Source organism: Chrysemys picta, chromosome 5 (assembly GCF_011386835.1).
Source record: "Chrysemys picta bellii isolate R12L10 chromosome 5, ASM1138683v2, whole genome shotgun sequence".
NCBI lineage: Eukaryota > Metazoa > Chordata > Testudines > Emydidae > Chrysemys > Chrysemys picta.
In genome coordinates, this window is record NC_088795.1 from 30,233,354 (window position 1) to 30,258,539 (window position 25,186).

The following is a 25,186-nucleotide window of genomic DNA, read 5'->3' on the forward strand; positions in this document are numbered from 1 at the left end:
GAGAAGTGGGGAGCATTAGAGTCTTGGCTTGACTATAAAGGGGGAATACAGGTTCAGTTGCCCTGAACTGTGATGAGATGTATAGGTCTGAGTTAGCCACAGTGGTGGACAGGCATACAACAAGATTTTACTAATGAAATCAGTCATGACCTGAAGCTGCTGGTAAAATTCTCCTCCGGAGGGGTTGCGTATCATGCTGAATTGCATGGTGTTTATTTTTAAAGAAAATCTCTGCACCTTTTTACTATGGATTAAAATGATTTCTGTAGTAAGTGAATACACCGTATACTTCTACTTTTGGCTGAGGGCTACTGTCAAGGCTGGTAATGCTTCCTGTCTCGAGACACTAGCAGAGCTGAGTGATGTACAGTAATGTTAACCTGTAGTTCAGGTGCCTATATACCTGGTAGAGGGATCTCATGACAAGTTAGGGGCTTGATTATTTTCAGAACTACTGAGCACCATCACTCCTGTTGACTTCAGTTGGACATGCAAGTGCTAAGTAACTCTGAAAACCAGCCGCTAACTATTTGGGACTGTGTACTACCTCACTATCTCGAAATGTATTGGAAGAAAATGTACTACTTCTGTATTCAGAACAGAATCCACATTTGTAATGTGCCCATATCGCTGCTCCCCTTCCATTTTTTTCAAACCATAACTTATTTTTTTCATGGGAGTACCTTGACTTTGTGAAGACAAATTAGAGAATACTTGCTGTAAACAAGTTAACTCTTTGATGTACACTTAAAATACAAAATGCATAGAAAAAGGTGCTGCTCTAACCTATCAATCAGTAGTCATGGGGTGAGGGGGGAGACTTGATACTGCTTCCAGTGAAGTGAATTTCAAAGCTCTCATTGACTCCAGTGGGAATATGATTGGGCCCCTCTATAGCTATCATGGTACTTTGCAAATAGGCCCAACTTAGGGTGAGTGCCCCAAAAATTGAAGTGTTGTGAAAATACAATAAAACAGTAATATTGCTTTTAATTTTCCAAGTGTTTTGCAAACAAACTGATTAATTGGTAATGGAAACTTGATATAAAAGTACATTAGGCCCCAATCCCACAAACCCTTTCGCATGGGCTAACTACCAAGACAACTGAAAGTCTTCAACACAAAACATGAATTCAGAGAAAATGCCAAACAAAACCAGCTGAGCTAACAAAGTGCATTTCATTTTTATTTTCCAATTCTCCTGCTTTCTACGGCAGCCTGTTTTAACAACTTGCAGGATGAGGTCCTAAAAACTTTCAACTCCCTTCTCAAAGAGGGTCAAGGGTGCTCAGCATTTTACATGAGCAGACAATTTCAATAAGACTGTCAATTTTCTTGGTAGTTAGCTCATTTCACAGAGGACGAGGGCTTAGAGGCATTTCTTCCATTCCCTCTGTGATACCAAAAACACATGCATAACATTGACTTTTCAAATATATAAGCTGTGTGACAAAGATATTGAATGCACAGATATAAGTAATTACATCTAATTACTTTTTAAAAATAAAAAACAAAGCTCTTAAAATTCTCATTTCTTGAATGCTTTGTAGCAGATTGATGAAACGAAGGCTAGGTCAGATTTAGGGCCTTTAAGCTTGCCCCCCCAAGAGCATGGAGCTCTAAGCTATTGCTGGAGCATTGGAAGGGTGTAAGAGGAAGTTCATGGAAGAAAAAATCAGGACGAATTTCCAGGGGGATGGGGCTTTGGCTGCAGGGAGACCTGACCTGCTCCACTCCTCACTTTTGGAGACTGTCTGATCATTCCCCAAATATATACTTCCAACTTGGAGTGACTTATACAGGACTTGATTTATTAAAGATTTAAAGGAGTATAATAAAATTAATACGTATCAATGTGGATTCATGGACAATAGATATTTGAGAAAAATTACAAGTTGTGTTGATAAAGGTAACTGTTTGATCTAATACTGCTGTAAGGCACTTAAGTTGTCATGCAGAATGAAGTTGTTTTTAAAAAAAAAAAAAAACCTACAATGATATAAAAGTAACATGCTACACATTGAATGGATTAAAAACTGGCTAACTGATAGGTCTCAGTGTAAGTATGAACAAGGAATCATTGTCAAGCAGGTATGTTTTTAGTGGTATCCTGGAGGGATTGGATCAGGGCCCTGTGCTATTTAACAACTTTATTAATGACCTGGAAGGGGACAAAATCATCATTGGATAAAGTTTGCGCATAACACACAAATTAGGGAGTGGTAAACAATGAAGAGGACCAGTCACTGATTCATAGTAATCTGGATCATTTGGTAAACTAGGCACAAGCAAATGCATATGGTTTAATATGGCTAAATGTATAAATCTAGGAACGATAATAGGCCATACTTACAAGGTGGGGGACCCTATCTAAGAAGCAGCGACTAAAGAAGATTGGTGGTGGTGGGAGACTATCAGCTTAACGTAAGCTCCCAGTGCAACACTGTGGTCAAAAGGGCTAATGCAATCCTTGAATGCATAAATAGGGGAATCTCAAGTAATAGTAGAGAGGTTATTTTCTCTCTTATTTGACACTGGTGCAACTACTAATGGAATTCTGTGTCCAGTTCTGGTGTCAACAATTCCAGAAGGACGTTGATAAATTGGAGGGGGTTCAGATTAGAGCTACAAGAATGATAAAAGAATTAGGCTATGCCTACACTTGGTACAGCGGTGCAACTGTGTTGCTACAGTGTCGTCTCCTGTGTAGCCGCTTTATACTGACGGGAGCACCCCCCAATGAGCAGTGGTAGTTATGTCAGCAGGAGAGCATCTCCTGCTGACATAGCACTGTCCACACCGCTGCTTCTGTTGGTGTAATTTATGTCAGTTAGAGGGGTGGGTTTTTTTCACACCCCTGACTGACAAAAGTTTTACCGACAAAAGTGCTAGTGTAGACATAGCCTTAGAAAACATGCCTTATGATAGAGCACTTTGAGTCTATCTGTTTAGGTTAAGGGGTGAGTCAATCAGTCTAAGTACCTACATGGGGAACAAATATTGAATAATGGGCTTCTCAATCTAGCAGAGAAAGGTAGAACACACTCCGATGGTTGGCAGTTGAAGCTAGAAAAATTCAGAGTGGAAATAAGGCAAACTTATAAGTGAGAGTAATTAACCATTGGAACAATTTACCCAGGGTTGTGGTAAATTCTCCATCACTGGCAATTTTTAAATCAACACTGGCTCTTTTTCTAAAAGACCTGCTATAGGAATTATTTTGCAAACATTTTATGGCCTGTGCTACACAGGAAATCAGACTAATGATCATAATGGTCATTTCTGGCCTTGGAATCTGTGAATCAACTGTTCAAATATCTGCTCCTGCAGTATGTAATTGGAATGTACATTGAGCATTTATTGCACTAAACAAGCATGTTTTCCCAATTTGTTGACTTCAGTAGTCTCCCTAGTATATATTAAATCAGATGGGCCTATTGCCTGATACAAACCATTGTGCATCAGGGATTGTTAAATAATCAGTTTTAGCCCCAGTTCCACTAAACAGATTTACTCACCCTATTCCAGGGAATTCTTCTTTCAAATGTTGTGGGGGGAAAATTAGAAGGGAAAAAAGCCTGATGCTGGCAACTGTGATCTGGAACCTGATGATACTATAAACTAAAATATGGATAATCACAGGCCTTTTGATTTCAGGACTCATTACCTCAAAGAGCAATTCTGCAGGGAGAATGAAAACATTGAACCAGTGAATGGCACATCTCTGAGCTTAATATCTATCATTTTTAAACCACAGGTCAGGGAGTCTACAAATTGCATTTGCATCTCAGACATTCTGCAGCACAAAAACAAATGTGGTTTAGTGGTATATGCCATTCGTTTCAGCTCAGGATCCTCATCAAACATGACAACTATAAAACTAAGATTCCAAAATACAAACACAAATAGAACTGAGGTTCCTTTAGCTCCTGCTAACAGAGGAGCCAAAGTAGCAGACTTGGGGAGGAAGCAGTGGTTCTGCTGTATCCTCTCCCTCGCCTGCCTCTGCAGAGGACAGCAGTAAGGGGTCTGCCTGTGAGTCAGGGGCATGTTCAGTGCAGACAAGTGGACTTCACATCCACAAATAGCATATAGTCATTGGGCCTACATAGCCCAGAATTAGTGTAGGAACCACGCAGGGCTTTAGTGCTACTTTGCAGTTGAAGACTCCACCTCATTGCTCATGTCATATTACAGTTCCCCCAGGCACAGCAGTTTTGCTTGGGCTTTATTCACATAGGACTTAATTGTGGCATTTAGCCACTGATGCGATGCCTGGGAGAGACTGGCCCGAGTGATGTCATGAGCAAGGGAACTGTGAAGTTACACTATACTCTAGGGTACATAGCTTGTTCCCTGCCACACACCTTGCCTCTTACACAGGTTGGTACAAAAGGACATGGGATCATTGGGAGATGTTGCACCGCTGGCATTACAGGGGGTGCAGTTTCTGAGCTCCTTGAGTGCAGAGACTGCAATTGTGACAGGCCCTTGTACAATCTTGTGCTGAGGGACATGGCCTCTTACTCACCCCAGCACCCTATCTACCCATGTATGGTCCCATCTGCCACAATCCAGCCCCTTTTCCAGACTGGGTCTCTACACCAATCTTGACAAAACTGTTGCTGCTATTGTGCTCAACACCTACCTACACGTGGGGTTAAGAGGGAAGTGGAACTGTTCCTTTCGTTCTCTTCTGTACATTCCACACAGAAAAATACCCATTCTGGATTGCAAAATAAAAGCACTAGGAAAGAAAATAAACTTACTTTTCATGGGTGTTCCCCCTAGGTCAGGTAAACCCAGAAGATTAGATTCAAATTAATTTAAAGTCTGGCATGAAGACTGGGAGGTGCAAATCCTCAGGGCTCAATAGTGTACAGAAAATAGGAATCTGTCTGATAGACCTGAGAGATTGTTAGCAATGTGATAGTTACACTGAGGTTATGTCTACACCAGCAACTCAAACTACAGTAGTGTGAATTGCAGCATGCGCTAGCATGCTGCGCTATAACTCCTCTGTGTGAATACTGCGGGCATAAATGAAATGGTACCTAGTTTGCATTAACATAGTGCTGTTTGCACCAGCAGTGTCCATGTGTAGTCTGAACTATACACAAGCTGTGCATTAAATAGGGCAATGAATAAATAGTTCTTGAATATCTGTAACTGGCATTAAACTAAAGCTGAACTTGGCCTATTCTAACAGTTGATTAACATTTTCAGATTTTGAAATTGAGATTTCAAAAATATTTTAAATATTTGGAAAAATTGACAATATTCACAATTTTCCCACCCCCTGCTTTTCAACCAACTACAGAGCTGGGTTACAATAAAAAAAATAACTCCAGTTTACAGTGATAGTGGTACTGAGAAGAAAAACACACAAGTCAGTGGGTCAGCACTGACGTTGTTTTCAATGTCTTATTTAGGAAAATGTTCTGTGTGCAGATTAACTCTCTATTTTGTTTTTTAAATTTGTTGCACCTACTGTGAAATGGGAACTGCAATAGTTTTGACCAGTGGATTGAAATAAGAGGAGTGAATTTAACGTAGCTTCTGTAGCCTTTGCATAAAGCCTATTTTATAAAATTGAATAAAAACTTCCCTATGCCTGATTAATTTCAGATATCCCCAGGATTCTTATTACTGGATATTTTTCTCATGGAAGAACGTCACTATTGCATAGCTTCCTCCAAAGAACCAGTCCAGGTGGAGATGGCAGAGGATGTCTATGCTTTAAATGACTGGCTGCATATAATTCTGTTTCCAAAGTCTGAGGCACCATGACATAGCTGCCTACTCTGTGTTCAGCAAAGTGAAACATCTGGGGTAATCCTTTTTTTTTCTTAAATTTTATAGAAAACTCATGTCTCCCCAAAGCCAGTTTCATAAAATGAGATGGGATTATCGAACATCGATAGTATTATGTGATTGCTCCTCTGCTGGCAGTGTTCTCCGAGCATTGCTAAGGAATGCTATCCGGGCATCTGATACTCCTTTCCTCCTCCCCAACACTTGCTAACAGCGTGAGTAGCAAGGCAGAATGGAATGTGTGGCTGCTGCTCAGCCATGAGTGACTGGGTGAAATGCCAACAAAACAGACAGCAGCACTGAGAAGTTGTAGATTTAAGGAGTTTCCAACCTAAACCAGGAGTCATTCAGAAATGATAAGCTGGATTTTATCATTGGAGAATGGCATCTTTCAATCCTGTAAAGCAATGGTATTTCATAGATGCGTGGCTCCCACTGCCATTAGTGACAGTTGCATGGGCCCTATGGCTGACATGTCTTATTGCTGTATTGTTTCTGATTCCAGGGGGTGGCAGGGAGTGCTTTGAGTGAGTAAGATGACTGACACTAGAGAAAGGGAAAGAGTATTTGACTAATATTACTTTTGGGGCTGTTCATCTTCATAGATGGTCTAGTGGGTAGAGCAATTGAGTGCAGTCAAGAAACCAGCATTCTGTTTCCAGTTCTGCTGCTGGCCTGTCACCTAGGGAAAGTCATTTCAGCTTTCTGCTGCCATTCCCCTGCCTGTAAAATGGGATTAGTGGTACTTACCCTCCTCTATGTATTTAAGAAGAAGAAAAAAAAAAAAAAAAAAGCTTTTAAGATCTATTGATGAAAAGAACAATATATAAAACAGCTGCGTATTGTCATTATACAAATTATAGTACCAGAATTTTGTTCATAGTGAATTTTAAAAGGACAATCCAAACGGAAATATTTGAGGCCTTGGCTACACTCGCAGATTCACAGCACTGCAAGTACTCCACCTCTCCGAGGGGAATAGCTTGCAGCGCTGCGAGCGAGCGTGCAGAGCTGCAGGCGCTGATTACACTGGCGCTTTACAGCGCTGCACTCACTGTGCTTGGGGGCGGTGTTTTTTCACAAGTGCAGCGCTGTGAATTGTCAGTGTAGCCAAGGCCTTACATGTGAAGCACAGGAAGGAACCCAATCTGAAAGCAAGTTGGAGATTTGTAACTTGAGTGGGTTGTTACTTCAAAATCAAGCAAGGATATTGGCAAATATCTTTTCCCCCATATAAGGCTTGATCACAAGATAAAGAACTGGATACAGATGCCATTATCCACTAGTTACTAACAATCACTAGTTTAAATTCTGAGTACATTTTCCAGACCCGAAGAAGAGCTCTGTGAAAGCTCAAAAGCTTGTCTCTCACCAACAGAAGTTGGTCTAATAAAAGATATTACCTCAACCACCTTGTTGCTCAGTTAAATTTACACAATAAAAAGTGTAAAGATACTGTATAGGTATAAGAAGGTGAAGGTATTGGGAATGAAATCCCAAACACATTATGTAACCGAAGTGTGGGCAGATGCTTCATTTGTTGTATGGATCTCTAGCTGCCATGAGGCCTTCTGTCTGCTTTTGATTTTAGCCATGCTCATTTAACTTGTCAAACCAATATATACTGTATTGTGAGATAGTGGAGGGAGTTTCCTCTAAACTCTACAGAGAGAATGAGCATCAGGTACTGCAGGAGTTGATAAGGCAGCTATGCTATTCTGTGAATCTTGTGGCTCCATTATAATGGAGCCACAATCTGCCATTAGGTATAAATGTACACAACTCCCATTGGAATCCAACAAGGGTGTGGAGGGGTGGGAGTATTAATGTAACAAAGAGCTAGATTGGTACACAGTTTGTACACTGACAATCAAAGTTAGTCTGTCTTCTCAAACTTGTTCCTGTAAATAACATGCTTATCTAGGGCCAAATGTTTCCATCTTTATTCGGTCCTCACTCAGGCAAGACTGAAGTCAATGGGAGCAGACCTAAGTAAAGAATTCTGAGTAGAATCCTTAGCAAGTGACCAATTAGCATGTTGTCCTGTCATGACACGAGTGTTTTGGTGTAAGTGGTGGTTGTCTGTTCAGCCCAAACATCTGAGGTTGATCTGCCACATTTAGTAATCATCCTAGACCAGATTACCACTCAGCTGTACAGGGGCCTCCTTTGCCTCTCTCATTCATGTTATAAATTGCTTATTGTCTGCTTTGCAGACAAACTGGATTCCAAGGCAAATCTTGGATTATTTAAAAAGCTGTTTGACCATTGAAAGGTACAATTTGAATTCAAAATGTCTGTTGGATGTTTTAAATGCCAAGTTAATGGCCAGCTCTAGCAGACATGTACACAAGCATATAATACCAAATTAAGTTACAGTAGCATATCTGGGGCCAAAATACACTAGTGCAACCCTGTTGACTTCACTGAATTTTCACTTCATTGGGATTGCATAGGTGAGAAACTTGTCCCTTTTCTAAAACTTTTGCTAAGGCCAGGGCCGGCTCCAGGGTTTTGGCCGCCCCAAGCAGCCCCCCACTCCCTCCCCCCCCAAAAAGCCGCGATTGCGATCTGCGGCGGCAATTCGGCGGGAGGTCCTTTGCTCCCAGTGGGTGATGGACCGTCCGCCGAATTGCTGCCGAATACCTGGACGTGCCGCCCCTCTCCGGAGCGGCCGCCCCAAGCACCTGCTTGCCATGCTGGTGCCTGGAGCCGGCCCTGGCTAAGGCCTAGATTTATGATAATTTACACAGCTCAAAATTCATGATCAGGCAAAACTAGAAACTTTTAATAGTGTGTAAGACCTCTAAATATGTAAACCTATTAGTATATCTAAAGATGACGACACCAGCAGTTTTAATAGGAAAAGGTTTGCTGTGTGAAATGTACTTTTGTATTAGTATAAGTGGTATGTAAGAATGAGCTATTAACATACACATGCTTAATCCTCCACTACCTGAGTGAGAGAACACTGAGTAGACAGGTGACCATTCATTACCCAAATTGTGGTAGCACTGGTCATGATTCTATAGTTAAGGTGGAGTCAAAAGTTCAGTTTAACAGGTGATTTAAATGAATTGGTACAGAAAAAATAAGTTCAAATATCTCGGACTGTTTTCACTGGCTTGTCACATTTTTTCTTTGTACTCCTATTGGAAGAAATCTGGGACCTGTCTTTTGTCCATATTGTTGCTTCTCATATGCCAGTTGGTAGCGTTTGTCTGTCTCTTATAGCTTTTTAGCCATAACTGTGACCATGGCAGCAAGCTGGATCCACATATCTGGGTAGTGCAAACACATTACGAGAGAAACATGGCTGAGGCCACTGTCAAGGTGGAACATCTTAGGAGCATGGATTGTGTGACAGATGTACTGATCTGTTGACATGTGATATAAAAGCATACAAGGTCACTGTAAAGGCTTTGCATTAGAGGTCAGGTTTGAAGCGGAGATACATTTCGGCTTTGGGTATCTGTTGGACCAAGTGAAAGCTTTAAGGAGCATTGGAGTGTGTTATCGATAGTGTTGTAGGCAGTATGTCAAAGTGGAAAGGAATGTACAAGTCTCTTCCCTTGATTTATTTCCATGTTTCCAACATGAGGGTTAATGGGGAGTGTCCACCCACAGTCTTAAATTGTCAGCTTTTGTTTGTTAACATGTATCTGATATTCCACATGGAAGTGAAGGACTTGTATAGGGCAGAGACTATATCTTCCTCTGTGTATGGACAAAGTCTAGCACATTTCAGACACTCCTGGAATCCAAATACATACTTTATTTTTCTATCCCTGTACCCTTTAAAAAAAAACCCTTAAAAAAGGGGTATCAAATGACTAGCCCTTTCATCACACAGAACTGAATTAAATCAAGCAATTTGCTTAAGTTGTTATATTCCAGCCGTAGGCAGCAGTGTGGTTCAGTATATAGGCCATACTTAGAGGAAGGGGGACCCTATCCTAGAAAGCAGTGATTGAAAAAGATTTTGGGGTCTTGGTAGATAACCACCTGAACATGAGCTCCCAGTGCAGTGTTGCAGACACGAGGCCTAATGTAATCCTTGGAAGCTTAAACAGGGGAATCTAGAGTTGAAGTAAAGGTTTTGTTTACCTCTTGTTTGACACTAGTGCAACCACTGCTGGAATACTGTGTCCAGTTCTGGTGTCAACAGTTCAAGCAGGATGTTGGTAACTGAGAGAGAATGATTCTAGGATTAGAAAGCATGCCTTACAGTGATATGCTAAAAAGCTTGAGCTCTTTGGGCCCAAGAAAGAGAATGCTAAGGGGTAATTTGATTACAGTCTAAGTATCTACATGGGGAACAAATGTTTAATAATAACAACTTCAATCTAGGAGAGAAAAAATAACATGATTCAATGGATGGAAGCAGAAGCCAGACAAATTCAGAGTGGAAACAGAGTGTAAATTTAACAGTGAGAGTAACTAACCATTGGAACAACTAAGGGTTGTGGTGAATTCTCTCTATCAATGAAAACTTCTAAATTAAGATCAGATTTTTTCTAAAAGATATGGTCCAATAATTTTACAGACGTTCTATAGCTTGTGTTATACAGGAGATCAGACTAGATGATCAGTGGCCCCTTCTGGCCTTGGAATCTATGAATCTAGGCCATAAGTCAGACCTGGGATCTCTTCCTGGCTCTGCCATTGACCTGCTGTGTGACCGTGCGCAAGTCATCTAAAGTCTGCCCTTCAGTTACCTCACTGGTAACATGGAGACAATACTTAATCTCCTTTGCAAAGCGTCTTCGGCTCTATGGATGAAAAGTGCTACATGAGCATATAATTTGATCAATGGGGAGTGATCACCTGCATAAAAACTGTAGCTGTTCCAGGGACTGATCACTATAAAGGCTCGCTCGGTCTTGTTCTTAAGGAAATAAAACCAAAGGAGCCAATAAACAATGATTTAAAAAAAGAGAGAGAGAGAGAGAGAGAGAATATTGGGTGATGTCAGGATCCCTTTCCTTCCAGAGGCCTGAAATTTGGATGGCTGATAAATACAGTTTCTATATAGCAAATTGTACAAAATATTTATAGTGTATACATATTTTAAAAATCAAACCTAACCAATAACATTTAGCGTTCCCATGCAGTTTGCTTTAAATTTGTTATATCTTTTAGCAACATTGAAATATAACATTTATATAATGTTATCATAAACCAAGATGCAATTAAAATATTCAAATCAATTTTATTGCCTCGAAGATATATTTTAACAAATGGGGAAAAGTCCAGTATCTACAGGTAGGAAGTAAGGTGGGAAAATCTCCAACTCACAATACCAGGCCAGTTGTGTTTGTTTTTTTAAAAATGGGTTCTTGCAAGCATGATTTTGGAAAACTGATACAATAAAAATTAATGCTTTGAGAGTCCAAGGAATGCAGGATTGGTCCTTCAAAAATGCATATTTTCCTTGATACACTGAACTTTTGTACAAGGAAACTACTCATTACAGAAACCCTTTGATTGCTGACAATATTTTTTTTCTTAGTGCCATTTGTCAATGTTGGCATTGAGACCTTACAAAAGCTAAACCAAAAATTGATTTTTGCCCCCCAGGGTAATATCTATGGATCTTGATCTATATCTGAATATAAAACAAACATTTCAAGGCAAAGTATTTGTAAAACTTAAAATACACAATCCTTTTAAAACATTACAGAATTCATGAATTCTCAAATTTAATACAAAGTTTTTACTTTTAAAAAATTGTTCTCAAAATAAATCCACAATCTCTTAGTGCACTTAAAGAGAAAAGATCAAAAGCATTAACTGCTATCTTTCCTTCCAGTGTTAATTAGAATTTAGAACCATTTATGTCTATTCTGAAATCGTTTGGGGTTTTTTATATGCTTATAGGGAAACCCTGCAACAAGTCATGAAAGCAGGCAGTTTCCAAGCTGATTAGTTTTCATCACAGTTAAATTAAGAGTATGAACCTTACCATTTTCTTTTGTACTAGGTTCCATCCTGGCGAATTTTTTGTTTTTGTTTTGTTTTTTTTTAAGTCCAAGTCATATGGAATATATATAGCTGTCTTCTGCTTAATTCCACTGAATATAACATCCTCTTTTTACCATTGTGCAGGTATGTCTGACACCTTCACAAGTGTTTGAATCCATTGCTTATAATACTCAGAAGTTGATGGCCCATTTTTTAGGACTGATTTGGGAGTCCTAAAAGAAGAGGCTAACTTTCTGTGATTTGCAGACAAAAACAGGGTCATTGTTTTAAACCAGGTAGATTAATTTAAAGTCCCTTTATGGATTTCAAGAGTTCTTCCATTTCTAATATCCTTCATTATCAGTGCCATCTTCAGAACCTCATTATTCCAACTCAATGTCTCCTGCATACACGGTAATCAGCAGTATAGCAGCAAATCCTGTTAGTAAACCAGCGTTCTGAATGAGGAAGAAGGTTAAATCTGTTCTCCTTCCAGTCACTTTCTCTCTCAGCATGTCGCTCATCTCTGGGAACTAGAAGAGAGAAGTTTATTTTTTAGGTAACTGTTGCCATCTTGTGGTAGAATATGTAATTTAGCATCTTGATGGTGATTTTTATTTTGTACTTTATAGCTGTGTTTGGATCTTAAACCTAATAGAAAGGAGAGGTAGTGGTAGGGATAGGTCAAAGGGCCCACTTCACCAATGATGGGAAAACTGAAATAGTGGTCTATTCTCCTGTACTGTAATCTAGAGATGTCATCCAGATCTGAACCATAGGACATCAGGAATCGATGGGGGTCCATCTACTAGGCCAGATGTTAATATAAGCAGCCACTGCCATCTTGCCAAGTTACACAATTATAATAAAAAGGATGTTGTGGTCTGTCATTTCAAGCACTGCTGCAGTCAGACCTCTCTAGGCTCTTTTGGGGAATGCAAAATAAGGATTGTGGGGCACAACTACAAACTAACACAGTGGAACTGAAAATGCATACATCCAGTCAGAACTGGAACACCTAAGTGAGCTCTTAGATGCGTCATTGAACTGGTGGTAAATCAGGGCAGAAAGGGCAATGACTCTGTGGTGAGATTTATCCCTTCACCTAAGGTACAAATGCACTAAAGGGACAGGTTCTAATAAAGGAAGATGGATGTATTTTTAATCAAACAGTTTCATGTAACAATAAAGAAGTATGATAATTCAACACACTGGACCAGAAGACTGAAGCAACATACTATAGAATTAGTTGAGTTTCCTAGCAGTCAATGAAGACAGTCATCAAAGGTGACAAGAGACCTTAACACCCATGTCAACACTCCCTTTAACCTAGAGCTCCTCACATCCACGTTATCAACTATAGGCTGCTCTCAGGTTCCACCCAACTGTAGCCACACACGGAACCTTATATTCAATGTGGATAGGTATAAAGCCAACACAAAATTATATTGCTACCATGGATGGACCACCATTTATTGCTAAATTGCTAATGGTTATCAGAACACTTCCTCTTACGTAACAAGGCCAAGCTTTCTTAGTACGTTTCCACTGCACTCTTACGCAGCCAGATAGTCAAGGCACTGATGACCTAATGAGATGCTATAATCACAAAATATCCACTGCTAGTGATATTGGCTTCTAATCAGCACCTCCCTTCCAGCATACTGCCTCTACTGATCTCCCACGTTCTCAGGCCAAATAATACAGGAACTGTTGAAGGAATGAGACCAAGCAGCCACTAGCTAAAACACACCTGAAGATCAAGGTCTCTGGAACAAGAAATTCCTTCAGACTTGCTCCAGTGTCCTATAGAGACAGCCACTTTTTCATCAGCTATAGTTAATGCAAAGTCTATGGCCAGCTGAGCTGGAGTGATTATTAATATTAATTAAGCCTGTAGTGTATTCCCCAAGCTCCTCCACAAACTGTTGAAGAATGATCCGCCTTCTCTGACCAAGTTGCACTTGTGTGGAAGGAAGAAACAAACAAGCATGGAATAGATCAGTGGTTCCCAAACTTGTTCCGCCACTTGTGCAGGGAAAGCCCCTGGCGGGCCAGGCCGGTTTGTGTACCTGCGGCGTCTGCAGGTTCGGCCGATCGTGGCTCCCAGTGGCCGCGGTTCACTGCTCCAGATAATGCCATGCCTCCCATAAGGACCATTCAAACAGCAGGAGATCCTGAACATAGTTCCTTCCCTATGAGCCACTCCCTATAATTCTGAATCATACTTCACAGCAGTGAACATTTAGGCTCTCTAATAACACAGGCTATTAACTCCTTCTTTGAAAAGTAGGTACCACCTACCTTGAAAATGTTGTTCTAGAACCACTCCCAAATGCACTGACCTGGCAAACTACAGGCAAATAATCTCTAACTTCCCTTTCCTTGGGATGGATTATTTATAAGCTGATCAAAGGCAGTTTCATATCACCTAACAAGAGCCAATTTCCCAATCAGGCTTCAGCTGAGGGTATGACATGGAAATGATACTGGCTGTCCCGATGAATGTCTCTCTCCTGGCACTGCCAGTCAAACTTATTTTTCCTCTCTCTGCAGCAATTGAAAGCTACATCATGAGATACTGCTGGACTGACATAGTGGCAGTACCCCCAAATGTTTTCATCCTTCCTGACAGACCACACCCAGAGGCTAGCAATGGTTAACAGCACTTCTGCAACCAAGGGCCTCGTCTCTAAAAGTTCCACCACGCTCGTTTCAACCTTATGGAATGTCTACATTAAATCCCATGGGGAAGATTCAGATGCTATTGCTTTAAATGCCAGGAGTATGTGGATGACACTGGGCTATTTACCCCTTTCCCCTCCCCTATAAACTATACCACCTCCAGCTATCCTGCACCTGAATAACATCAGATCTTAGATGAGGAGCAGCTGGCTGAAGCTGAACTCAGGGAAAAACCCAGGACTAATGCTAGTGGGGTACAGAGAGAGACTTCTCAGAACTAGACAACACCATCAATACATGGTGCCTACCCCACCATGGACAAAAGTGTGCAACCTAGAACTCTGCATGAAATTGATACAAAATAACTGAGAAGCTTATTTCAACCTGCAATATGCCAGGAGACGATGCTCTATCCTGTGTGTCCAGATGACCTTCTATCATGTCAGACACAAACCTCTAAAATGCAGTGATCCATTCATTGTGACCACCAGGCTCACTTATTGTAACCTGGGTAGTTGTGAATAAATCCAAAACCACTAAACTTCAGTGGTGCAGAATGCAGTTCGCTTGCTGACAAAGACAGCCCAGCAGCTGCTGCTTCTCATCCCCATCCTCAAATCATGGCACTGGCTACCGTCGACTGTTGAATCAAGTTTAAAGTTCTAGTCTTGGTTGGTTGTGTTGTTAGTTTGTTTTCTGCAAAGCTCTCAGTGGGGTGATATTAAGTCAGCTCAAACAGCCTCTCCCTTCATGACCTCCCAAGGCAAGTACAATCCCCTCAAACAGGTTACGTCTAGTGGGAGCAGAAGACAGTCTTCTCAGAAGTAAACCCATCACTGTGCAAGTCCTTCCACACACACTCACACTCTCTCTCACCCACATGTGCAAGTCATTAACAAAAGCTCTGCTCTGCCTGCTCTCGGAACAGGGGAGAGAAGAACAAGAAGAGAAATGACGTTCTAATTAATCCTACCTGCTTCTAGACAGAGGAGTGTGAAAATCAGTGGAGAAGTGGAAAATCAGACCTCTGTATAGAGCACTCGAATAATTTTTTTTCAGATACAATTGTAATGGACAACCTAAAAACAGAAGAGCAATGGATATGGAGACAGGGTGTTCTCTATATAATGTGTTTAATAACAATTGTTTTAAGTTGAGCTACTCTAAATGTAATGACAAAGGTGGTGTTGTGTTGGAGGACTTATGCTAATTAACTTCCTCTTATCTGATACACACAATATAATGCTAAGTCCCTATATTGGAAAAACATGAGTAAGATAAAGATATGAAAACAGTATAGAGAGCAAAAGTTATGTACATTGAAGCTTGCATGTGCATATTGTAAAAGTTACATAAGACAATGCTTAATGTTGAGTGAAGGAAAGCTAATGAATATGTAATGTGAAAAGGTACCAAGTGATCAAGGCTTAAGGCTCAGAAATACCAGACCAGAGACTTGAGACAACCATCATGAAATGCAGAAGAGCCTCCCGGTACCCTGGAACTCAGTAACTTGGGCTCCTACCTATTCCACCTTATCTGTTGTTTGTCTGGCATAAATTTGATCAAATTATAAGTGACAATAATTCTGTCTGAATATGTATAAATTTGGGTGGATTTGTGACTGTTTCCAACCTTACAAGAGGATTTTTTCTTAATACAGATTGCTGCTGGGGTAAGAGAATTTTTCTCCGGTCATAGGGTGTTGCACAGTTGGCTAGGTGCACTAAGAAGGTTTTCACTTTGATATATTGGCTGTGACATTCTGCACCCCAAAGCAATATCCTGACACCCCCATATTTTTACCATGGTGATATAATTGATATGTTTTGTGCAAAGTATGCCTTGTAAGATATCATTCTAAAAGTCTTGATCTGTTAAACATTAATATCCTGTTGGATTGTCTGTGTTGTCATTGTATCTGAAGCTATTAATATTGACTATGTACCAATATTTCAAATGTGTTTGCTCCTGGAATGACACCCACAAGGCAGTTTATATCCAGACTAACCAGCACTTGGTGGATGAACCATCCAAGGTAATTGCCCATTAAGAAACACAATAGGCCATAAAATAAGCTTATCTTCACCTGGGCTTTCATGTGGATGCTTCAGCCAGTATGGGCGTAATGGCTTCTATGAGTCATTCAAGCATGCAAGGAACTCCATCTTATGCTTGTACTTTTCCATTAAGTGGGCTGGGAACTTTGCTTGGAACAAAAGTTCCCTCCACATGAAGGAAGCTATAAAAGGAGGAAGTGACATCAGTTGGCCTCACTTACAACTGAACACCTGGAAACCCCTTAGGAACAAAGACTGAACCAGGGATATAGTCCCAGGCTGAAGGGATTTCTAGCCCATGTATGGAAGATTCGTGAACTGTTTGCACCATCAGGGTGAGACATTGCTTGATTCAAATCCTGTCTAGTGGATAGAGCTTAGACTGCGATTTTGTTTTATTTCTTGGGTAACAAACTTTGAACTGTACATTCCTACTTATCACTTGAAATCAATCTTTCTGTACTTAATAAATCTGTTTTATATTTTTTACCTAAAACAATGTGTTTGAAGTGCAAGGGGAAATCTGCTCAGGAACAGGGGCTGGTGCATTGTCCTCTCCACGTTGAGGGAGGGGTGGACTGGGAAATAAACTTATACTGGTCAGGCTTTTGACCAGGGCAAGACAGTACAGCTCTGGGCTCCTACGCTGGGGGGGACTGGTCGAAGCCTCTCTATTGTTAGTTCATGAGGGGCTAGGAGAAGCATTCATGTAACTGCAGCTGGGTATGTCTCTGCTTGTGTAGGGCTGTGTGAGTGCAAGACCTGGAGAGAACTGTAGTTTATAACAACCTCACAGCTTGAGGGGGGGCCAAGTTAGTGAGACAGAGCTCAGCAGTACCCCACTTCCTGGTTGCACCCCAAGGAAGTCAGTCACATCCCCTATCGGGTTCAGAGGGCAGAATACCAAATTCTAGTGAATGAACCATTATTCAGTTCCCCTGTGGAAATGCCTATATTCCTATGCATGCATAAATAAATAAAATGAAATTGTATCTCACCATATCTGCCAGAGAAATGTACAGGAACATACCGCCAGCTATTGCAAAGATAATGTTAGGAGCAAAGTTGCTGCCCACTAATATACCAAAAGCCAGACCAATGTAGCAGGAACATGCCGAAATAAAGTTGAAAAACAGAGCCTGGTAGGTGCTCATTCCTGCATTTAGCAAAATGACAAAATCCCCTGGGGGAAAAAAAAGGGTGGGAGAGGACATTAAGTGATTATTTTCTGAAGGTTTGAAAGGAGATTTGTAACTTGTATGAAAGTTATAACCCAGCCCTCTTTTGTATAAATACTGAAGAACATTTTCAGTCAGCATTAACATGACTGACAGGTGAGCTAATGGACATATCTTACCCAGTTCATGAGGAAACTCCTCACATAAGATTGCTATAGATGTACTAAGTCCCTGCAGCAGAGACAGGGTGAAGGACGCACCAATAGCCAGACCATCAATGAAATTGTGCAAGGCATCACTCAGCGTGATCATCCAGGCAATTGTTCCAATCTCTGACAATGTGGGTCCCTTTAAACATTTACATAAGCAGCTTTGGGTTTTCTCTTCCTGCAGAAAGAATGTAGCAATTATGTGAAGCATTAAACAGCTGCAAAGAAGCCAATGGATTTCTTTCCCTTTTTTAATGTAGAGCTGCTAAAAGGTAAAGTACTCATTGTTCTGAAGACCAAAGTTCTTTGTCCCCAGAGATGACACTGAACAGGTAGCTGCTGCACACACTTTCCCACATCACTGAGTGAATATACTTTGGCCCAAATGGGGAGGGATCACCACCCTGACTGTGAAATGGCATCTCAATGCCCATTTAGCCCTTGGTTCATCTGCTGAGACAAACACCAAGGGTGAGAACGGGGATAGTGGATTTTACAATTCACACACTAATCCATGAAAAATTAGACAGAATACAAATCTGGGGTTCACATAGGGTACTAAAAAGCCATCACTCACCCTCCACCCCAACCACTTAATTAAAAATGAAAGGGGGCTATCATATTACCAGTCCCTCTAATTCTTACTTGAGCACTCAGATACCCTGCTGATGGGCACCTATATAAAACCCTAGATAGCCATCCAGGAGCATCATAGATTGTTTCACTTGTAAGTTTCGGCCCTGCAAGTCATGTCCTGGGGTTAAAATCCGTTTCTAAGGAGTGCATGTTCAATATCACTGACAGTAAGTAATTTTCACTGTGCTGCTGAATGGTTCTAAGTTTAAAAAAAAAAAAAAAAAGCTTAGTGCAGAGCTGCTGAGTATGAACATTTAGGACTCACTCCTGCATCCCAGAGGTAGAAATAGAAGTCTGGCACCATGTAGTAATGAACCCCTCCCTTCAGGCAGATAAAAGCACAAAATGAACTGTCTCCTTTGAAAAATTTATAGTTTCCTAGATGTTTACACCTACAATTTACGGTAATTGTCCTACTACATTTGTAAATACAAAAACATTTGTACATAAAGGCTCTTGGAAATCAATTAACTAGTGCTAGCGCTTGAAATGGATAGTTAAATATATACTGAAGTTACGGAAACAGCGCCCTTTCTCTTTAGCAAACTCTGTATACATCAATGTAATACCATATTCCTCTGATTACAAGAGAACTACAAAAATAATTGTAGGAAGTGTTTAATTATAAACTATTAAAGGGGGGGTTGCTATGTGAAAGATAGAAGCTACTGAACAATTAAAATTTTATGTTAGTAAATGAGAATATAAAATACGGATTCAGATCTTACTTGTGCTGACATTGCTATATGTTAGTGTTGACTTGGCAGCTAACAAAAAGAGCATCACTGACTCTGCAACCTTGCCAAAATAACTTTCATATTGCTCAAGTGAGTCGTGAGCTGGCAGTTTATAAAAGCTTCTCTTCTTCCTAGATAAGCTTATACAACCAACTGACAAACAATACATTAAATAAAACAATGTTCATACCGGAGCAGAGACCACACTGACTGTGTCAAAACTGAGGTTTCCATTAGGCTCTATTATGGCTGTATTTGCGTAGCATGTCATCCCATTATTAGATTTCAATGGTGTGGGTGGATTACCCTTAGCCTGAGGAGGATTCTGTTCATGATTTTCAAAGTGAATGTGGCCAGTCTAAATGGGGGGAGAAAAACAAAACAAAAAACCATAAAAATACAGACTGCAGAATAGGAATGTGTCTAAACACACTGTGCAAGAAAAATCAGCTTGTCCATTTGGATGGACATATATATGTTTGTGTTTATTATACGGTTAGGCAGAACTTCCCAAACTGGTCAGAGGACCACTGGTGGTCCACAGAGCATTTGCTGATCATTAATGGAAAGCTTGCTCTTCACAAGCTGGTGATTTTTCCTTCTCAATTCCAGCTGTTAAGTTGCACAAAAGACAACTAAAAATATATTAGCAAGTACTGAATGTTCCTGTTCCATGTATGTAATCAGTATAAATTACCACAGGGAAGTTATGCAATTGTATGGACCATCTCCCTGTTGTAATCTTCAACAGCAGGGGAGATGGGGCTGAGGGATCTCCCAGGGAGAAGAGGAGGCACACCAGACAGTTGAGGTGTGATTTAAACTCTGAACAAGTTTGAGATGCCCTGCTCTGAGAGACATCCTGTAAACAGTACATGAGCACACAAGACAACAAATACAGTGTGATAGGGGGACGAAACTGAGAGCTTGTGCAGAACCCACAATTCCTGTTAAGGTTTCTGCACTGGAACATGGAGGGGATGTGGGGATATTGGCAGTGAGGTGAAAGCACAGTCAGTGTGGAATCACTAGGCCAAAACCTTCATGGATGGGAGTGTCTGGCTGTATCCACTTCTCCTCCTTACACCCTACAATATCTGCATAAGTGCTTAAGGGAGGGCTCCAGGGTAGAATGCCCTTTATGTATTTCCACCAGGTAAAACCCATTCATTCAGGTTTTGCTCACAGGATTTGGTCCTTGAGGGTGAATAGAGTGTAGCCTAGTGATTAGAACAGGAGATGGGAACTGGGTTTCTGGGTTCTATTCCCAGCTCCGCTTGTAATTCTCTGTGTGAGCTAGGTTTAGTTACTGAGCCTGTTTCAAGTATCTCAGAGGGGTGTTGTAAGACTGAGATCCATGTAAAATATTGTATATCAAACTACCAACTATCTAATAAAAATGTAACAGCTGTTTAAAACCAAGGCTCAATTTTGTAATATAAAAAAGCCTACTGGTAATAGAACTTGCTGAAATATACCAAAATACATCGGTCCAGTTAGCTACCTGGTCATAGGTCTTCAGTATCATTTTAAGAATCCTTTCCACAAAGAAGAGAATATAGAATCCACCGAACACAGCTACTGCTTTCTCAACATAGTTGTCAGTTTTAGGATCAAATCCAAATGCCTAGAAGAGAATGTAACAGCAATTCAGGTTAATCAATCTTAATACACTTTCAGGAAAAAAAAATACACTAGTTGGACTGGATCCTGTGAAGGACTGAGTGTCTCCTACCACCCATTGGCTTTCATGGGTCCTAAGTTATTACTCAAACCTAAACTTTTAAGTTAGGCCATCAATAGTTGGGCTGATGTATTAAAATGGTACAATTTACAGACAGAGTGTAGAAGTCACTCACAAAAGTCTCTCCATTTACTTCAATAGGCTTTGTTCCCAGTAAGCAATATTTACTGTCTTAGAACCATTATATATTTGGCAATATTGTTTTTGTTTTGGATGCTGCATGCATAGAAAATAAATCCTCCCCTTCCAAATAGTAATTTCGGTACACAATAGTCATAGGTTAAAATGAAATACTGACAAGTCATTTTAATTACTAGATGGTAGAATGTTGCAAGAACAAATCTCAAACACAATTAATCCAAATGTGTGGAAAATTATATATAAACGTGTCTGTTTCTATAACCTTTTTCCACAACAGGTAATTTAAATGTATTTCTCTACATGTGCAATTTTGATATTGGTTTGCCATTATTTGATCTAAGTTGAGTCTCTTGACCCATGATAGAAGTTTCTTCCTAGCTCAGGTTTAGTGAGGATTTTAGCTGTCCGGGAAATACCTGTTTCTTCCTCAAATACTGTTATTTTAATGGGGGAGTGGGGAGGGCACAAATCTGCTTGCATGAGGACCTGTCAGGATACAGACTTGAAGGGGAATTTTACCTGTGTAAGGACAGAGTAAGCAGAATTTGGCTATAAGGGCCTAATTTAACCCTCAAAGACGCACGTGCAACTCTCATTGCCACCAGTAGTAACAACATGCATTCTGAGGACCGAATTCAGTTATAACACTTTAGCTTGCCCAAGGGATCTGAAGTAAATGCAATAAAGTAAAAATTACCATGCTGACTTTAATACCTAAATTGTCAAAAATTGAATCAAGTGCCTAGGAAAATAAGGCCCAAAGTCTGAGTTTCACTCCTAAGGGCATATGAACTTTTCCATGTGCCTGATTTAGATGCACAAAACTTATTGTGCTGGCATGTGCACGTAGATATCTAAACCAGGCATACACAAAAGTATCTGTACAGTCAGCAAAATACCTATTGGAAAATGTAAGTCCAATATTTAAAAAACCCAATGGTTGACAGTGCATTTTTTAAACTATTGTATAAAATCCCCTGATGCAGATTAACTTTCCACTAATATTTATTCAATGAACTGAAATAAGAACTGGAAGCACTTTGATAAGTGACAGTAAAAGTTGCCTGTTTTCCTGGTGGATACCTCTTGGGTCTGAGCCTACAAACACTAACTTGAGTAGACCCATTTCTGTCTGTGGGACTGATTGCATTATTAACAGTTTGTAAGACAAGGTTCCATTATTGTTACTTCTTGCAACAATATTACTACACAGTGAACTACAACAGACATTCCTAAGCCTTCTACCAGTATAGCCACAATACAATACAGAACCTGAACAAATTGAGGACTGTTGTAATTTTGTTAACTTCAGATGTATTGTAATGTATTTTCCCCTTTCTCCAGTGATGGAAGCATAGTGTAGTGCAGTGGTCCTCAATCTCTTCCAGGCCACACCCTCATGTTACAAGAAAGTCGGGAGGTTCCCCACCCATCTAGCCACAAAGACAGATGGTAGTCAGGCCCCCCTGAAATGTGTTCACAATTCCCCTAGGGGTCATGACCCACATGTTGAGAACCCAGGCTATAGTGCACTTCAAAAATGACAACACTTTGGAAATGGATAAGTGCCACAGCCAGAGAATGAATACCCTTCCTTACCTCTGGAATTAGCTGGAAAATCGCATTGGAAAAGAGTGTCCCAATGGCCAAGCCCACAAAATAGGTTAAAATCTTGGGGAAATATGGCTTCTTCAAGAGAGGAGTTAAAACCAATCCAAGGAGTGATGCCAGGTTGATGATAGTAACGGCAAGGAACCCAAACCCCCAAACTGTGAATGAGAGCACAGCAGAAATACCAAGAGTTTTAATATCATATACAATGTATTTTTAACAGATGAATTGACATGAATATAAAAAAAAATCGTTCACAAATCAGTTTTGAACTGCATTTGATGTTAGAATTTACAAAGAGAGAAATCATAAAAAGTACAGTGTAACTTTAAAGGAGCTGACCTGAACCCACAAAAACAAGGAAACCAAAATGCTGGAACCAGTCACATCAAGGATTGAAAACACACTGGGGTCTGAAGTTCAGGATTTGGTGGCCCAGATTGTCAGCTGATGCAAATCAGCTTATTCTGAAGTAAATAGAGAATCTTGCCCTGCTATATTTAATCTGGGACTAATGCTTAAAAGCTAAACCAGAGGCCAGTATAGTCATGACATAGGAATAAGACTATCTTTCTAGCCACCATGGCTACATTTGAATATCATTTGCCATTGGAGAGCGGAGAAGCATCCAGAACACTTGTAGGTCCCTTCCTCACAGATCTCTAGGGTTGGAAGGCTGCACTGCTTGATTCTTTATCCCCTAATCCTTTCCCTTTGAGGGAAAGATTTGTAGGAAATCCCCAGTAGTGGGGACTTGCAGCTCCCTTCCTCCCTCGATTCTCCCAAGTACCTCTATGGGAGGGATACAATAAGCTTCTCTGAAATGGTTTCTGCATGTCAAGTCCTACCTGGAAGTAGTATGTAAATATCTGAGAATGGAGCATATGTATGAACATTTGTATCTCTCTGTCCTATCCACCATAAACAGAGAATGGAACCGGGCCATGAGGGAGAGTGGGATGGACAATTTTTTTTTTTATTTATTTCTTGTGAGTAACCATGTCTCTGGGGTTGATGCCATTCTCTGTAGACATCCAATGTTGTAATAATGAAATAAATCAAGGAAGGTGCAGATTCTCAGCTTGTGTAAATCAGTATTATTTGTTTAAATTAATGAGCTATGCTAATTTACACCATTTTGGGAATCTGGCCTTGAAAGTATTGAATATTTATAATTTACAAAAATAATCTTGTGCTAAGGCCTTGTACAACTGGAGCAAGTTTTAGTGAATAGCATATTTACACAGAGAAGGTTTAAACTACTCCTAAAATAGGTTTAATCAAATATTAACATATTGTCTGTGTGTGAAGCACTTTGGCCCTATAAACCCATGCTACACCCACATGAGGGAAATTTACATAGAAAACACCATGTGGTTCATGGTGTGAAGCTTCCAATGCATTATTCCCTCCTGAAAGGCAATTTGACTTACAGAAGGGAAGAAATCTATGAATCTCTGAGGAATTCATGCAGAGAGCCAGCCCGTCTCTTCTCCTCGACAATAGCACAGGACACTTATGGCCATGAGCTAACCATCCTAAGCAACAGGAGATAGTACCACGTATAGCAACTGCCTCCACAGTACGACTCTTTGGCCTGATACCAATCCTGAAATCCACTGAGGCCTCTAACATGCAGTGTTTGTGTGGAGAGGCATCTGTGCATTCAGAAAGAGGCGAGATATTTTCAGGTGGACTTTGCTTCCTCCCATCAGCTATTTTGTGGGAAGGGATTTTTCTGACAGATTCTGCTTCTCTGACACCCTGAGTGCTATGTAGCTGAAAGCTAATGGGGCTCCCTAAACAGAAGTGCAACAACTCACGTGAAAATGAAAAGCCAGACAAATCTCAGACATAAGAAAGTGACACTAGCAGGTGGAAAAGAAGATGGCTCATTAATGACAGAGAAAGAGAGAATTTCAGATAGTTCAGAAAGTAGTACTAGACTCCTGAATACTCATGCACAATTTTTTCATTAAAGTGAGAAGAGCCTCTTTTAAAGACAGATAAGGGTAGAATGAGGCTCGGAAAAGCTTAGTCCCATGAGCATAATTTCAGGTGACAAAAAGCAGTGCCATAAATGTTCCAGAATCCACACTGCAGATTTTGTTATATGCAATGTGAAATTGTCAAGAAGTTTATTGTCCATGCATATCAAAAAGTTTTGCCTGTACACAAACTTGCCTCTTACCTCACCTTTAAAGAAGTTCTACGGTATAACCACAATCAATTTTCTATATAAAGGGCAACAGAGAGTCCTGTGGCACCTTGTAGACTAACAGATGTATTGGAGCATAAGCTTTCGTGGGTGAATACGTCTGACGAAGTGGGTATTCACCCACAAAAGCTTATGCTCTAATACATCTGTTAGTCTACAAGGTGCCACAGGACTCTCTCTTGCTTTTTA

General features: G+C 40.4%; 1 protein-coding gene across 5 annotated transcripts in view; it reads right to left on the minus strand.

The window, feature by feature from the left end:
* Positions 1-11,006: 11,006 nt before the first annotated feature.
* SLC39A8 (solute carrier family 39 member 8) overlaps positions 11,007-25,186 on the minus strand; it is a 41,974-nt gene continuing 27,794 nt past the window's right edge. For 2 of the 5 annotated variants that reach the window (XM_065596181.1, XM_065596180.1), the window contains exons 3-8: positions 22,768-22,937; positions 20,788-20,910; positions 19,474-19,641; positions 17,881-18,088; positions 17,522-17,706; positions 11,007-12,311 (exon numbers count right to left, since the gene is read on the minus strand). In XM_065596181.1, the coding sequence (XP_065452253.1) occupies positions 12,162-12,311; positions 17,522-17,706; positions 17,881-18,088; positions 19,474-19,641; positions 20,788-20,910; positions 22,768-22,937 (1,004 nt within the window). In that variant the 3' untranslated portion in view covers positions 11,007-12,161. Of the gene's footprint in view, positions 12,312-15,436; positions 15,543-16,552; positions 16,706-17,521; positions 17,707-17,880; positions 18,089-19,473; positions 19,642-20,787; positions 20,911-22,767; positions 22,938-25,186 lie in introns of those variants that run through there. The other 3 variants (XR_510121.4, XR_006176780.2, XR_006176779.2) reach the window with 3 other exon arrangements.